General features: G+C 41.5%; 1 protein-coding gene across 4 annotated transcripts in view; it reads left to right on the top strand.

Moving 5' to 3' along the window:
* The window catches only part of SDK1 (sidekick cell adhesion molecule 1), a 412,303-nt gene that overhangs the window by 327,752 nt on the left and 69,765 nt on the right, over positions 1 to 14,786 (top strand). For all 4 annotated transcript variants that reach the window (XM_037385086.1, XM_037385085.1, XM_037385087.1 and 1 more), the window contains 4 exons: positions 525 to 762; positions 6,721 to 6,836; positions 7,111 to 7,300; positions 9,297 to 9,395. In XM_037385086.1, coding sequence (XP_037240983.1) covers positions 525 to 762; positions 6,721 to 6,836; positions 7,111 to 7,300; positions 9,297 to 9,395 — 643 coding nt within the window. The remainder of the gene's footprint in view (positions 1 to 524; positions 763 to 6,720; positions 6,837 to 7,110; positions 7,301 to 9,296; positions 9,396 to 14,786) is intronic.

Genomic DNA, 14,786 nt, shown 5'->3' with positions numbered 1-14,786 from the left:
CCGTGGCGTCATGTAGTTAGTTTTATGGGGAAAAAACTCTAAACTTCATGAAGTAGGCTAATTATTTCATATTCTAATCTCTGAAATTGCTTGGGGAGTTGGAATACTAGAATAAATCTCTGCTGATAAATGAGTAGGCAGAGCGTCAGTAAAAACAGTAAAAAAGTGTACGATAAATGAATTTGTCACATGCTTCAGCAATTTATCATTCCTATCCATAATTAATCACAAAGCTCTGAAATATATTGTATTCATATCATCTCTGTTGATACACCCACAGCAAATGGCATAGTTCTGTAAGCATATCTATTTGGTTCAAAACTAAAGATAAAAATGAAAAGAAAATTTCAAGCAACACAGAAATTTAGAGATTATGAAACATAAATAAGACAGAAGATCAACCTCTTGATCTTTTTTGCCTTCATACGGCCTTAGACGAGTTCAGATAGCCTTGGTATATAGTTTGGAAAGCCTGGCAATGTGTTTCACGTAGGAATGTTGCGCTTTTCTTTGTCGTTTGCCAGCCCCTCCCCGACACACAGTATAATGGCAATCCAGAGTCAGTGGGGTACAGGATAAAATTCTGGCGTTTGGATCTGCCGTCTTCCACCCTGATGAAGGTTATTAATGACCGGTTGGAAAGAGAGTACACCGTTGAAGATCTGGAGGAGTGGACAGAGTATGAACTGCAGATCCAGGCTTTCAATGCCATCGGGGCAGGACCATGGAGTGAAGTAGTGAGGGGTCGTACACGGGAGTCTGGTAAGTCAAAGCACCGTGTCTGCTGTGGAAGACACGTCCCAGAACTTCAGCATTTTCTGCCCCATGTTCATTTTTTTGTTGGCTTTTTTCTTTTTTGATACAGGTGGGGTTTTTTGGTTGGTTGTTTTGGTTTGTTTTGTGTGTGTTTGTTGATCCATTAAATCTAAAATGAAAGAAAAAAAAAAACATCTCTAGATGCACTGAAGGCAAAAAGACATATAGACGTTCGAGGGAGTTACTTATTTTATTCCTACTCTGCTTTCATGCATAAACCTGCAGGTTATTTATTTAAAGCAAACAAAACAACCTCTCCCCATTCCTGCCCTTGTTTGGCAGCAGCATGGACAACACAAGGCGTTTGCATGCAGCCTTCTCTGGCTGAGCAGGTCTCTCATGCTTCCTCTCCCCTGCCCCAGCACCCCCTTGCCCCTCATTCTCCCCCTGTCCCTTTGTACTTGCAGGGTCAGGAGGATTTTCTCACTAGTTGTGGTTACCTGAAATTTAATTTCAAGCACCAAATATTTCTAAAAGGGCACAAGTCATTTTAAGAGAGCTGATTAGCCCTGTAGAAATAAAATAATTATCTGAGCTTTTGATGACACGTTTTCAAAACTGCCTTTTCAAATTGTGTGTACAAGGCTATATAGACATAACCTGCATATAGACCTAGAGCACAAGTACGTATTGTCTAGCTGAATTGCCCATATTAGCACAGAGGCTTCAAATAGAAGGAAACCCTCAATCTCAGGCAACAACGTTTGAAAATAATACACAAGTATTATTTTGTGAATATTGTTAGCATATTAGCATATTGTTAACGGTGAATTATTGTTAGTAAAAACAGTGAAGACAGAACTTGAAAAGCTGCTCTCTAGCTGCTAATTTCCACAAAACCTATTTCTAAACATACCATACATGCACCTGATACACTAAAATCCATATTGCAAGTGAATAACAAAATTGATTACATTTATAGTTTAAAAGTTTAATAATAAAAGCTCTTTGTGACCTGCATTTATGCAAAGTTCAACACTGATATTTTTTCTTACTCATTTTTCCTATTTTTCTTCATTAAAAATGTTTTGGAATTTAATCCTATGCATACCCTGCACTTACAGATGCACGTATCCGTGTCTGTGCACTCTGTACCACGCAGCACTACTTGGTGGAAAGCGTGAACGTGCTGTGCACAGCAGGATTTGGTCTGCTTGTTCAGATAACTATGCTTTGAACTAGCCAAGGAGAAGGCTAAACAAAGTCATCCCCCTCCATTAAAGTGCTGCTTTTTGGGAAGTAGTAATTGGAAAGCTATTGTCGGCATTATTTTAAACAAGGCATGTTTGCGCTGGAGTTAGAGATAGCATGAGCCAGCCAAAATAGTTTTGAAGCGTTCCGTATCACAATAAAAAGATACCACGTTCTCCACTTTCTCCTTTCTGCTGTTCTTCAAACACTTCTTTTGAGATGTAGTAAATACTAAGATTAAGTGATTTCATAAAACCTCAGGATTATAGAGCTCTTGCTCAGCATCTAAAGATCAGAGGTTACGTGTGTATTTGGCATTTTCTCTTGCAGTATTAAAAGGAGGTTGACTTGAAACTGATTGTAGGAGGCACACAGAAACTGGGATCAAAATAACACAAAGCTGTGATCTAGGCCATAAGGACTCATTTGTTTTTTTCCATGTGTTTTCTTTGATACGAACATCTGATTTCTTGAACAGAGCAAGTCAGGGCTCAGGCTTTTGGCTGTATCTTCTCTGATTTAGAATACACAAGAAGCGCTGGCATAGCGGCAAGCTGCGTGAGAGAACTTCAGGGAATCTGTAGCTAACCTGTGTGCACAGTCAAATGGGGTTAAAATGCAAATAAAAGATATCTAAAGCCAGAGAGAAAGGTCAGAGCATTTTTAGGTCTGTCTTCTGAACTATAAGAATAATTCTGTTTATCGCTTATGTTTTCCAAGTACTTTAAAGTGTCCTAAATATTTTTTTTTTCGTTTTGTAGATAGTGTCTTAGGGAAGTTGATTTTGCCTGCTGCTGCAGATCGTAAATATCCCTCGCAGCTGGCCAGAGGTACCTTGGCCAGGATCACATGGTGATTCCTTGGCAGAACTCACGGTTCTGTGGTTTACATGGTCCAAGGAGCCTGGGAAGGCAGAGCCCAGGCACTAAATCAGCTCATGGTACCTAATGCCAGTGCGGCCACTGGAGTCCAAAATCTTTATTGAAAATAAAGCTGTACTGGAGCACTGCTGTTTATTCTAGGATATGCAATCATATCACTAATAGCTGAGCACACATGCTATAACAATAAAGGAGCATGCCATTACAGGTATGCGCCAGTTTCTGGAGCGCTTGACTATAAAATATATTGAAACCAAAGAAACTATGAGAAAATAACTAGTGCTATAGGTTTTGGTAACCCAGGCTTGAAAAACGGTTGGGAAACCCTAAAATGAAAATCTGGGGTAGGGTTGCAAGCAGCTGAAGATGGAGGGGGATGAATTAGGATTTTTAAACAGGACAGGTTTTATCTGTCCAAAATGTTTTTATAATGTTAGAAATTAAATAACTCATTAAATTTTACAGTGTAAAATAACTGCAGAGTAACAAGCTCAGTTTCCACTCAATAAATTGACAATGGTAGTAGATACAATACAGAGAAAGCACGAAAATGCGAAAGACCTCTAATGTATAAGAACCACCTTGACAGGGCTGGTTTGTTTTAGCTACAAACAATTTATCTCAAATACACTTAACACAGTGCCTTAATATTTTTGGGGCTTCTAATATTTACCTACATGAATGTGTATGCTTGTCTTGCAAAATAATAGTGTGTTCGCATATCTATGGCAAGGCTCAGCCTCCCAATGCTTCAGAGGCTGACCTTCATGAAGCACTTACTGTGTGGGGTGATGAAGCATCACCTGATAATTCACATGTTGTGGTCCGGTGTCCCTGTGGGGATTTGTCAGTTTCTGCAAGCTGAAGATTTGGCCTGTGGGACCCAGTTTTATAGGCAGTGGTTGCGGACTGCAGCTATGCTGCTTTTGCCGTGACCGTTGCTCTAAATTGGCACTTCCTAATTGACGTCAGAGGTACAATACACCACTTACATTTTTACTTTGAAAAACCAGTGATGGATGTTGAGCCAAAATGAGCTGCAAAAGTGGAGAGAACTACTGCATCCCACTATCTAGCTTTCTTAGAAAGCCAGAATACAGGCTAGCTTATTAAAAGCTCCTTTTGGCCCAATTAGAGACATAAAACCAGCATCATTTGCTATAAATCAAATGTGGCTCTGTCAGATGTAGAAAGAGGATGCATGATCTTAGACGCCAACATGGATAACCTTAAAAACTTGAGTTCTTATTGAAGTTCCAGTGCAAAGTGCCAGTAGCTGTATAATTTCCTGCGTTTGATCTTCCGAAGTACATCATGCAGCTGGCAGTTTGCTGGATTAGCTCGTCATTTAGTTCCAGTGTTTCCGGTTCATTTTGTTAAAGCTCTGAGATTTTTTTGGACACTCTTGCTTGGCTTCTGTGCTCTTCTTGCTGGCTACTAATGAGAATGTGGCTTTAGAGCTTATAACAAAGTCTTCAGTGCAACAGTTAAGGACACCAGCATTAGGGAAGGGAGCTTGCAGAGGAAAAAGGGATCTATTGCCTCACTCAAGCCAGTAATTAGTCTTAGCAAACTATAATTTCTTTGAATCAAGGTATCCTGAGAGAGGAGAAGGGGTCAGAGAAGTGAAGGTTACATTTCAGTTCATTCTTAAAAGGTCGATTAAAGTCTGTTACTCGATGACAGACTGGCAACGATAAGATCCACAGTATCACTTGCAGATCTTGAATTCATCCAGCCCCATTAGAATAAAATTCTCAACACTAATATGAGAACTGGCGAATTAAAGCACGCTCAAGGAACGCAAGTATTTTTTGCCATTTAGGCATTGGACTTGGATTCCTTTCCAGCGAGAGAGGACATTTAGCTGCTCTGGCTGTCACTGGGAATTAAGAGGAACCTGGGCTCATCAATCTTGGGATAGACCATTCCCTCCTTCGTTAGCTCCCAAGTCCCCCCGCCAGCAGCGGGGTGGTGCACACACCGCAGAGCAGGCATACGCTCAGGGCCAGCCTGGGCGCAGCTTCCACCTTCTGTCAATTCGGGAAAACTCATGGCTGTTGATCAAAGAGGAAAAGAAATATTTGTAAAACAAACAAACTTTTTCTCTCTTGAAAGGCTTCAAACCAGATAAAAAATGTGGCTGGAAAGGGCTCCTTTCCTCTACGCATCCTGGTTTCCTGCAACCCACCTCCACCCTTTCTCTCTCCAGAAGTGATTCATGTGGGAGTAGCTTTGTGAAGATCTACAGATAAAGTTATGGCAGCTATCCAAAGACATTCATGGCTCCTGGCAATCTATTTTCCTTTAACATAATTATATCCTTGTGGGGGATAAATCTAGCAGAAAATTTGGGAAAAAGAAAAAAAAAAAAAAGGCACTTCAGCATTGGAGGGGAAAAAAAAATTAGATTTTTAGTCCACTGCAGTTTTGTGTGATGATGCTCTGTTTTTCATGTCCCACATAACTGGTAGCAGAGAAATTGTTTCAGAAATTACTGTCTTTGTGGTTAACCTTGAGTGCACAAGGGTGGTGTGTGTGTGAATTTTTTTTTAATTTGTATTAATTCTGGTGTCATATTCATTATCTCGTTCGTGTTGCTAGGAGCTTCAGGAGCTCTCCTTCAAAACAGCAGATCTGTTCTTTCATTCGGACAGCCAGGAAAGCATTACTTTTGGCAGAGATTTGTGCTCCTTTTTGTGATGTATTCAGGACCTAATCAAGCCTTACTGTCCATAAGTGCTTGTGTAACATAACTTGGGGAATGTTCTCTTGAGGTCTGACAGGTGGATCATGCTTTAAAGCAGGCTGTACCCTTCAGATGTTGGAAATGCCACGGAGGAAGGGGGGGGGGGGATAAAATAAATGCAAAAGGGCAGCATAAAATGTGAACTCTTAAAAATAGCCTCAAATTCTGCTTGTGTAACATGGCATGCTATTAAGCTTGCCTACAAAAGCCTGCAGTTGTGTGGTGGTTCTGCATCAGTTAGAGTTTTAATGGCATGAGAAAATGCAAGTTTGCTTTTCTCTCGAGTCAGAGAAAATTACAGTGTTCCTGTGCCATCCGTTCTAATGATGTTTCTAGTTTCATAAGAGCCAATTTTGCAACATAAATGAAATAGGCATATCTTTCAGTTACACTGTATCAGTCCCTGAAAATACACCTTGCATTAATGTATCCGTCTATAATTGATGTATTGCAAATGTTGAGCACTATCACATAATCAAAAGGCTTAGAGGTTAAAGAACTTCTTACTGAACTGGGAGTGCAATCCAGTCGTTGAAATTATTGCTAACTCTAGACAAGATGCTATAATTCCCTTTCAGATAATATAGGAAGCCAGGGGGGTGTAAAACTTCTTGTTCGAACAGATCGTACCGTAAGATAAACTCCCATTCATAAAGATTTCTCGCTTTTGGCACAGGGAAATAAAATGTATGTGAAAGAAATACTAGGAGATAGACTTCTGTAGAAGTCCAGCAATTTAAACTTAATTCTAATTACTGCAGATATATAGAACTTGAAATTTATTCATATCTGACTGTATTTACTGTCTTATCTGTAGACACTGGTTAGTATTAAATGTTTAGCTCTTTACAAACATTGTGATTTCTAAGATGAACTGGCAAGAAACTGTGAAGCAGGCTGAAATAGAAAGATGATGTAGGATGAATACAAGAGGAAGGGGTTGCCGGGAACCTGTTCCATCCTTTTGATTGGAATACTCTTCTATGGGATCCTGGAATAATCCCAAGCAGATAGGGAGATGGAGCAAAATGATCTGGTATGTCTCACCTATTTCTGCTTTTTGGTGATGCCATGTCATTCCAGTTCCCTCTGCTCCTCCTGAGAACGTCTCTGCTGAAGCCGTGAGTTCCACCCAGATCCTTCTGACATGGGCCACAGTCCCGGAGTCCGAGCAGAATGGTCTGATCCTGGGTTACAAGGTATGCAGCTGGAGTTTCATGCTCATTTAATCTTTAATACGTTACATGGATATGGTTTTGCATTTGCTATTTATTATTCACCTGCTGGATAGTTATATTATTCATGTCAGCTACAGAGGATATAGGAAGCGTGCTGTGTTTGGAAGGGGTGATTGGTGAATATAACCTCATTTTCTATTTTGTGAAAAGGAAGAATCTAAAATGTGTCCCCCTCTTTTCAGCCCACATGTAACAATCCTTTTCTTTCTACATTTCATATTGATTTATTCTGCAGATACTTTTCAAAGCAAAAGATTTAGACTCAGAACCAAAGAGCCAAATAGTGAGAGGTAACCACACTCAGTCCTTCCTGCTCTCTGCCTTGCGCAAATACGTGCTCTACGAGATCCAGGTGCTGGCATTCACTCGTATCGGAGATGGGGTCCCCAGCTCTCCGGCAGTCATAGAAAGAACCAAGGATGATGGTAAGTTTAAAGGTTACCAAAATAAGTATCTTATTTGAGCCAACCTTTTATCAGTGCTTTCTCTCAGTGATGCAAGTGTGGGCTATTTGGAATTTTTTAAATTTTTTTTTTTTCCAATGAAGGACTTGGGTGCCTAGCTAGTATCACTCAGCACTACTCCATCGATCGTGGGCTGAGGATTTGGCAAAAACACAGAAAACCAGAGTCCTCTGTTTCATCTTTCCCCACAGCTGATGAAGAGGGGGAAAAAAAAAATCTAAAATTGTACTCTGAAGCTTGGTGTAGACAATTTCTATTGAAGACATTTTTTAAAGGCCAATTATAAATTCCTATTGAAGTTCAATCATTCTCAAAAAAAAAAAATAAGAGTGCTGCAATTGAAAGCAATAAACAAATTGAGTCTGATTGGACTGAAGGAGAGATATGGTATTTACAACTTCAGTAATCCATTCTCTCTCTTTTTTTTTTTTTTCCTCCTGAAAAGGAGGCATTGGCCCTGGAAAATATTCCTACCAGCTTCCTTTTGCAACTGCCTCCAGCACTTCCCATGAGCTCAGGGACTCCGGGGTGCAGCTCGGTGTGTTGAAGGCAACCCCTTGCCCTGGTGCTGTCTGACCACATCGGTGTGGTGGCAGCATTCCTGCTGAGGGACTCTTGCAGAAGTTTAGTTCCACTCTTAAAATATTTTTGGCTTTGCAGATGCTCAAGTTACTTTTAGTTCCATTATCTTTTCAGTAGTAAATGAATGTTAATATCAGTGTGAGAGGCGTCTGTTTATTGCTGCCGGTGAAGATGAACAAGAAAACCTCTCTCTCTTTTTCATCAAAATCTTTTCACAATAGTGATGGAATAAGTACTGGTTTCTAAAAGCAACTTCATTAAGGTAATTTGGCTGGGCTGAGGACACATTCAGGCTTGAGGCTTACCAAGACATTTTCTGCGGAGTGCAGGGACGGAGCAGGAGCGTGCAGGATCAGGGACAGCAGCTCCCTGATGTTTTTTAGATGTTTTTTCAGCATACTGCCTGCGTGGGGACTTGGCTTTTCTCTGAAAGGAAACAAAGAGAAATTACTGTTACAGAACTCTGCAGGGAGAGAAGCAGCGCTCACTGAAATGTACATATCGAACTATAATGAGAAATATTTAAAACTGTTTGTTTTTGATAACCCCATTATAGCAGTTTCCTCCGTAAGTGCATGTTGGCAAATGGTACAAATTGTTCTTCCATCTCTATACCCCTGACATAAATATGTTGTGTCTCCTCTGGGCGCAACTTAATTAAAAGTATCATCAGGGGTAATGCAGGTGGAATTTGTGCTGAAGGGGAAATTTTGCAGCTACTAATGTATGAATTAGCATCTCCTCACCTCACGAACCTGGGATGGTCAGCACAGCCACCAGCCGTCGGTGTTAATGTGCATCTCACCTGCCTCCGGTTCTCCTGCTCAGACCCGGGTCTTTAAAATGCACATGTAAAATCAGAATGTAAAATCAGAAGGCAGTTCAAAGCTGGTGCTGATGGTGTGGGGAGGAGATACTACTGAATTCCAACAAGTATGAAGTGGATTAAGCTGACACATAGCTCTCTGTAAAGGCAACTCAGTGACTTGCTCCACAGTATGTGGCGTTACCCAGTGGTGATGCAGCTGTTGGCAGGGACCCCTTGGCTGTGGAGGTGGGGGTAACTCTCGCAGAGGTCAGAGCTCCTTTGTCACAGCATCCTGCTAAACGTTCCACAGGTGTGGGTAAGACACTGTAGGGTGCACTGGTTCTGTGTCATGTTTGTTGTCTGTGGGTGCTGGAGGCATTTGGCCATGGACAGGATTCCTCAGAATAAATGTATATGATGTGCATACATAGGGGCTCCCCACCATCTGCAGCTGGTGGTGGGATACAGCCCCGGCTGCCTTCTCTGCAAGGGGAGCAGAAAACTTGCAATTCCTCCTCTGACATGCCATGCATGCTAGCACGATCTGATTTCTGTTTTTCTTTCCAGCCCCCGGGCCGCCCGTGAGGCTGGTGTTCCCCGAGGTGAGGCTGACATCCGTACGGATCGTTTGGCAGCCGCCAGAGGAGCCCAATGGGATTATTCTGGGTAAGACAGAGCAGCAAACGCAGGGCTGGGAGGTGAGGGCTGGGGATCACAGCAAGCTCCAGCTGTTGGGTTTTCCTTCCCCTTGCACATTGGATTAGAAAGCACACATAAGCAAATCTGTGGCTAAAGAAAAGAAGAGATGTTGGTGTCAGCTGACAGACGTGGTACCGGGAGTCTGCCCGGCTCCACGGTGTGTTTTCCTGAGCCAGAATTACATGTCATTCATGGCACTGTTCGAATTGTTGTCTCTCTTCCCATCTGCATTTGGGTTTGTAACCCATTTGGCTGGCTGCTGGGCAAACTGCCTGTGGAGCTGCAGCGAGGGAGAGCTGGATTTTCCCCTCCTTCCCTCCGCTCGCTTTTGCCGGCACACCTGCTGTTTCGGTTTCATCTTTGCTTCCTTTTTATTGCTTCCTTTGCATAATACTGGCTGACAGGTCACAGGGAGTTAACTCATATTTGGCTTTCATCAAGGGAGACAGAGGCAGCACGGCATGACAGGAATTTGTGGAAAACCTTCTTACCTTCCTGCTCCCATAACTCTTGGGCTGCCTTTGCAATTGTGGACACCAGCCACTACTTGTACTTAAAACGTGAAGAATTTTACAACCTAAGGATCCATTCCTGCCTCTAAAATTAAAGTAGCTAATAGTTACCCAGCAATTTTGTGTTCTCTGCTGATGTTAAACACATTTTACAGTCGTTCCAGCTGGTGAGTAAAGATTTGTGTCTCAATTCCGAAAACTGAGGCAAAAGCTTTTGGGTTGGGTTTTTTGTTTTGTTTTTTTTCAGTTCTCAGTCTGCCAGGCCTTTCTGCTTCTGGTTTCACCGCCACCGCTCAGCCTTGCGTGTAGACCTTTAGCAGTATTTCCTAAAGCCTCCATTGCTGGGTGAAGGGTGCCTGCCTGCCTCAGTGTCATCCCTTTAAATAAAGGACCGGTCTTGCATTGCATTTAAATCTTCAGTCAAGAACTCACAGTATTTGCTTAGGTGTGTAGTTTCCCAAAGTGATCCTGGCGATGCAGGGATATCATCAAATGGGACCCGAAGGCAGATGCTGCAGGGATTTTCTGAGCACAAGAACGAGCCTGTGTGAAGTTTGGCAGCCATTAGCTGTCAGAGACAGATCCACACAGGGTTTCTCTGCAGCTCAGGGAAGCTTGGCTTCCAGGTTGTCTTGTGGGTTTGATTTGTTGCTTTTTTTAAGGAACTGCGTGTCCTAGAACTTGCTCTCAGTAGATACTGGGATTTGAATCACAGGATGTGGTTAAGGAAAAAAAAAATCATTTGATAGAAATGATGAGAAAGTACAAAGGAGGTTTTGCTTTCCCAACTGTGTTCCAATGTCTCATGTTGCTGCACTTTGTCAGCCTTAGTTGCTGAAGTTGCAAACTTGGTGGAGTAGGAGCTCTCTTCTGTGCTGTCTTTGCAGAGCGCTTTGTGCAGTGTATCCCCTTCTCAGCTGGTTCTTACTCATTCCTGCTATGTTGATGATAAAATCACAAAAACGCAGGGTTGGGAGGGAAGGGGAAATTGTCCCTTAAGGAATGCTTGGATGCTCAGCCTGTGGTCTGCTGTTTCTGATGCCTTGCACCGTCACATCCCGGTAACATGTCCCAGGATACTTGCTGCTGTCCTGACTCGACTTTTTTGCGGCACTGGTGGTGTAGCTAAGTAGGTTTATGACCCGCTATTAATTCTTACCCTTTTACTGCAGAACACTTCCAGGTCAGTCAATCCCTCTTTTATATGTACCTGAAGCTTTTTCTTTGTAAGTGTGATAATTGGCAGGTTCCTTTATTGAATTTCATCTTACTGATTCCAGACCATCTCTCCTCATTATCAAGATCACTTTAAATTACACTCTTGTCCTCTAAAGTGCACACAGCCACTCACAATTTGGTTTCATTTTTGGAGTTTGCAAGTAGACTGGCAATTCTATCAGCCAGATCATTAATGAAAGTATTGAACAGAACCAGACTCATTCATGAGGTCTCATGAGAGCTTGCTTAGTATGTCCTCCCAGTTTGTTAGCAAACTATTGATAACAACGTTCTGACTTTTTTTTTTTCTGAAAGTGTTCATGTCAAAATGTGTAGTATTTCTCTTAGATTCTGTTTCTTTTTTTTTTTGCTTTTGGTGGGGCTGTGTGCAACCACACTAAAGCCTTACTTGATGTCGTATCTACTCTTCCCACCTGGCCAATTACATTGTCAAAATGGAAAACAGATTATTTGATATTTGTTATTTGCTCCAGACAAATACATATTGGCTGTTCCTTGGCACTTTATGTTGACTCATATTTTTTTCCCAGGATCTTTCTGGGTATTGAAGTTTAGTCTGATTTGTCCATAATTCCTCTGGGCGGTCTTTCTGCATTTTAAAATATGGGATACTCTGCTTGCCTTTCTGTAGCGTTCTGGGATGTCACCTATCCTTCAAAAGTTCTTGAAGATAATCGCTAATTATTCAGAGACGGCTTCAGCTAGTTAGATGAGCACTGCGGGGCACATTTCATCGGGCCTTTCTGACTTGATTACATCTAGCTTAACTAAGTATTCGTTAAGCTGTTCTCTATTCTAGCCTACATCCCTGCTTATGTTGTTGTCACTTTAATTTACCTTAAGAATCTAGTCAGCATCAACTTTTGTGTGTGTGTGTGTGTGTGTGTGTAAATGAAGCAGCGGAGGTATCAGCCTTCCGTTCTTTTCTGTCTTGCCTGTCTTGCGCTCTTCTTTTCTTCCCACTAGTTGACTTGTCCTCCTTCTGTCTCTCTGATTTCTGATGTATTTATAAAATCTTTCTCATTGTCTTTGATGCCCTTTAAGTTACAACTCACTTTGCACTTGAGCCATTCGGATTTTGTCCCTACATGCTTGTGCTGCCTATTTATACGCTCCTTTAGACATGTGTCCCGTTTCAACGTTTTGTCAGATTCAGTTTTGATTTTCAGGTCATTAGTAAGCTCTGAATGCAAACACACTGGCCTCTTAACATCTTTGGTCTGCGTTGGGATAGTTGTACCAATTTTGTCTCTTTTAAAACTGCCAGCTAACCTGAATTCCTTTTTCCCTTATAATTCCTTCCCAGGGGGGTGTTACCTGCCAGTTCCCCCAGTCCACCTCTTTTGAAGTCCATTGTCTTTATTCAACAGTTCTTACTCTTTCATTTTTCAATAGTAGAAATATTGAGCTTCATGGAAGCCGCCAATGTCAGAGAGAAAAAGTAAAAATTACTCACGTTGGATACTTCTGTGATCTTTCCTAAGAAGTGACGTCTGCTCCAAAAATAGATAAAAAACAATGTGTAGCATTTGAAGTAAAGGTTGCGAGGTTGGTTTTTTTCCTGTTCACCTTTTAGATCTCATTACTGTAATGAACTTTCAAAACACCACCGTAACCCCCACAGTCAAGTGCACTGAAGTAGTGTTGTTGAAATTAATAAGTTAATGTGATTTTGCACAGTGCCCTTCTATTCACTGGTGGGGTTGGAAAGGAAAAACACTTGCTTTGCAAGAGAACTTACATTCGGAGCCTTTGAACTAATGTTCCTGCTCTGCTAGCTTTGTCCTCCGAGTATACAAGCACCTTTGCAGCTAACATTTTTGTAATCTATATCAAAACATGTTCTAGCATTTCAGAGAGAGATTAGCAGGATGAAATACTGGCAGGCACCAAAAGGAAAACCACTTGTTTGTTTGTTTAAATATTTTACTGCGGAAGACTGCTAGATATTTCCATTTCTCCTTTTGGGAATGTTATGCTAACCATCTGAGGCTTCACTCTGTCTTCTTTTCTGCGCTGTGTTCAGCTATCACCCAACACAGTTCCTTCAAATGCTGTTGAGGAAAAATGATGCATTGATGTGCGTACGTACACCTCTAGCTATGAGCTTCCCTGAAAATGAGAGCCCACCCTGCATCCTTCCAGGCCCTGGTTAGTGTTTCTCATGGTGTCCTTGTATTTAGCGTTTACCTGAAGCTTATTGCAAAAGAGTGTAAGAACTGCACTGAGAATTAGAACCAAAATTGAAAGTAATCCACGTTTGCAAATTCATATTTTGATCCTACGCTGCCTTTGCACACCCACTGGCCCTTAATCAGATAAGCAGCAAAATCAACAAACTGGATTGCTGCTCCACTGGGCAGCCCGTCACCTCCCAGTATCATTTGGCTTTCCCTAAGTTCTGTGACAAATTAATAAGTGTTTGTATCTCTGCTGCACCATGGCCTGCATGAATGGGTGCTGTCAGTTCTGAAGGGTTTTGTATGGTGATGAGCTTGAAAGCTTTTTTATATTCATGGTGTGTTGTCATCTTCCTGCCTGTTTGCTTTGGGGAATCCACTGGTTGTGTTACAATGACCTAACATTTAACAGGCGGTTCAGACTGTTGCCATTTATTGAGTTCAGAAAGCGTAGCTCATGAAACTGCTTGCAGTTGTGCAAAAAATACTTGAAAATATGCTAATGCAAGAAATAAGCCTAGTTTCAATGAATAAATAAACTCCTGAAGAGTTGATCTTTCAGGGCTTTTTTAATGCTGTTGTAGCCTGTGAACAGCAGAACTCCCAACAGCAGAAGAGGTTTGGGATATAACGCGATATGGGAATAAAATTAAGAAAACAAAATGAATTCTTCTCACTGACCTTCCAGATGGTTCATATGCTGTAAGATACTCCTTTCCTAAAAACGTTTGCTCTGATCACCTTTTAAAGATTTTACTTTCTTTAAGAATATTTGATTATTTTTTTTTTACTATATCTGCATCATCTTATCGTCATAATCTAGTCAAGGAAGGAAACTTCCTTATTCCTTCACTGCAGCAATTGTAGCTATTGCCTCTTATAGCCCTCGAGCATACGTTAATTTCTCTTTGAACACTTTCCATTTACCTCTATTGATTTGCCTCATTTGATTTCACTTAACATTTCCTGTCTTCTTCCATCCCTTGTTGCTAAAATTCATCAACTTAATAAATTTATCTTTTTGATCTTGCATTAGCCCTGATCATTATCCAAGCTGTAGTTTAAATACTGTGTCTTCTGTGCCACTCAGAAAAAAGAAAAGTGATGCTTTTTATGGTGCTATGTATCCTGGCTGATCCAAAACATCGAATAGGAGAAGGTGATGTAGGGGATCAAAATTAAGATACTGGCTGTCTCTCAGGTGGGTTGTAGGTAGCAATGGGAGTGAGCTGAGTTCAGGTGCAGAGCTTGGATATGTACCTTCAAATTAGACCGAGGAAAGTGTCAAGTTTCTGAGGAAATCTGTGAAGGTGACGGCTCTGGTTGTGTAAGCTCTGCCTGAGATATCCAGGAAAATAGATATTTACCCAGATCATCAGCCAAGCGGCAGACGTAGGAGAGGAGAGTGAGGGCTGATACCCTCTTTC

This window comes from Falco rusticolus, chromosome 4 (assembly GCF_015220075.1).
Source record: "Falco rusticolus isolate bFalRus1 chromosome 4, bFalRus1.pri, whole genome shotgun sequence".
Lineage (NCBI taxonomy): Eukaryota > Metazoa > Chordata > Aves > Falconiformes > Falconidae > Falco > Falco rusticolus.
Note: the sequence above shows the minus strand (reverse complement) of the source record. Positions and strands in the feature narration are given on the sequence as shown.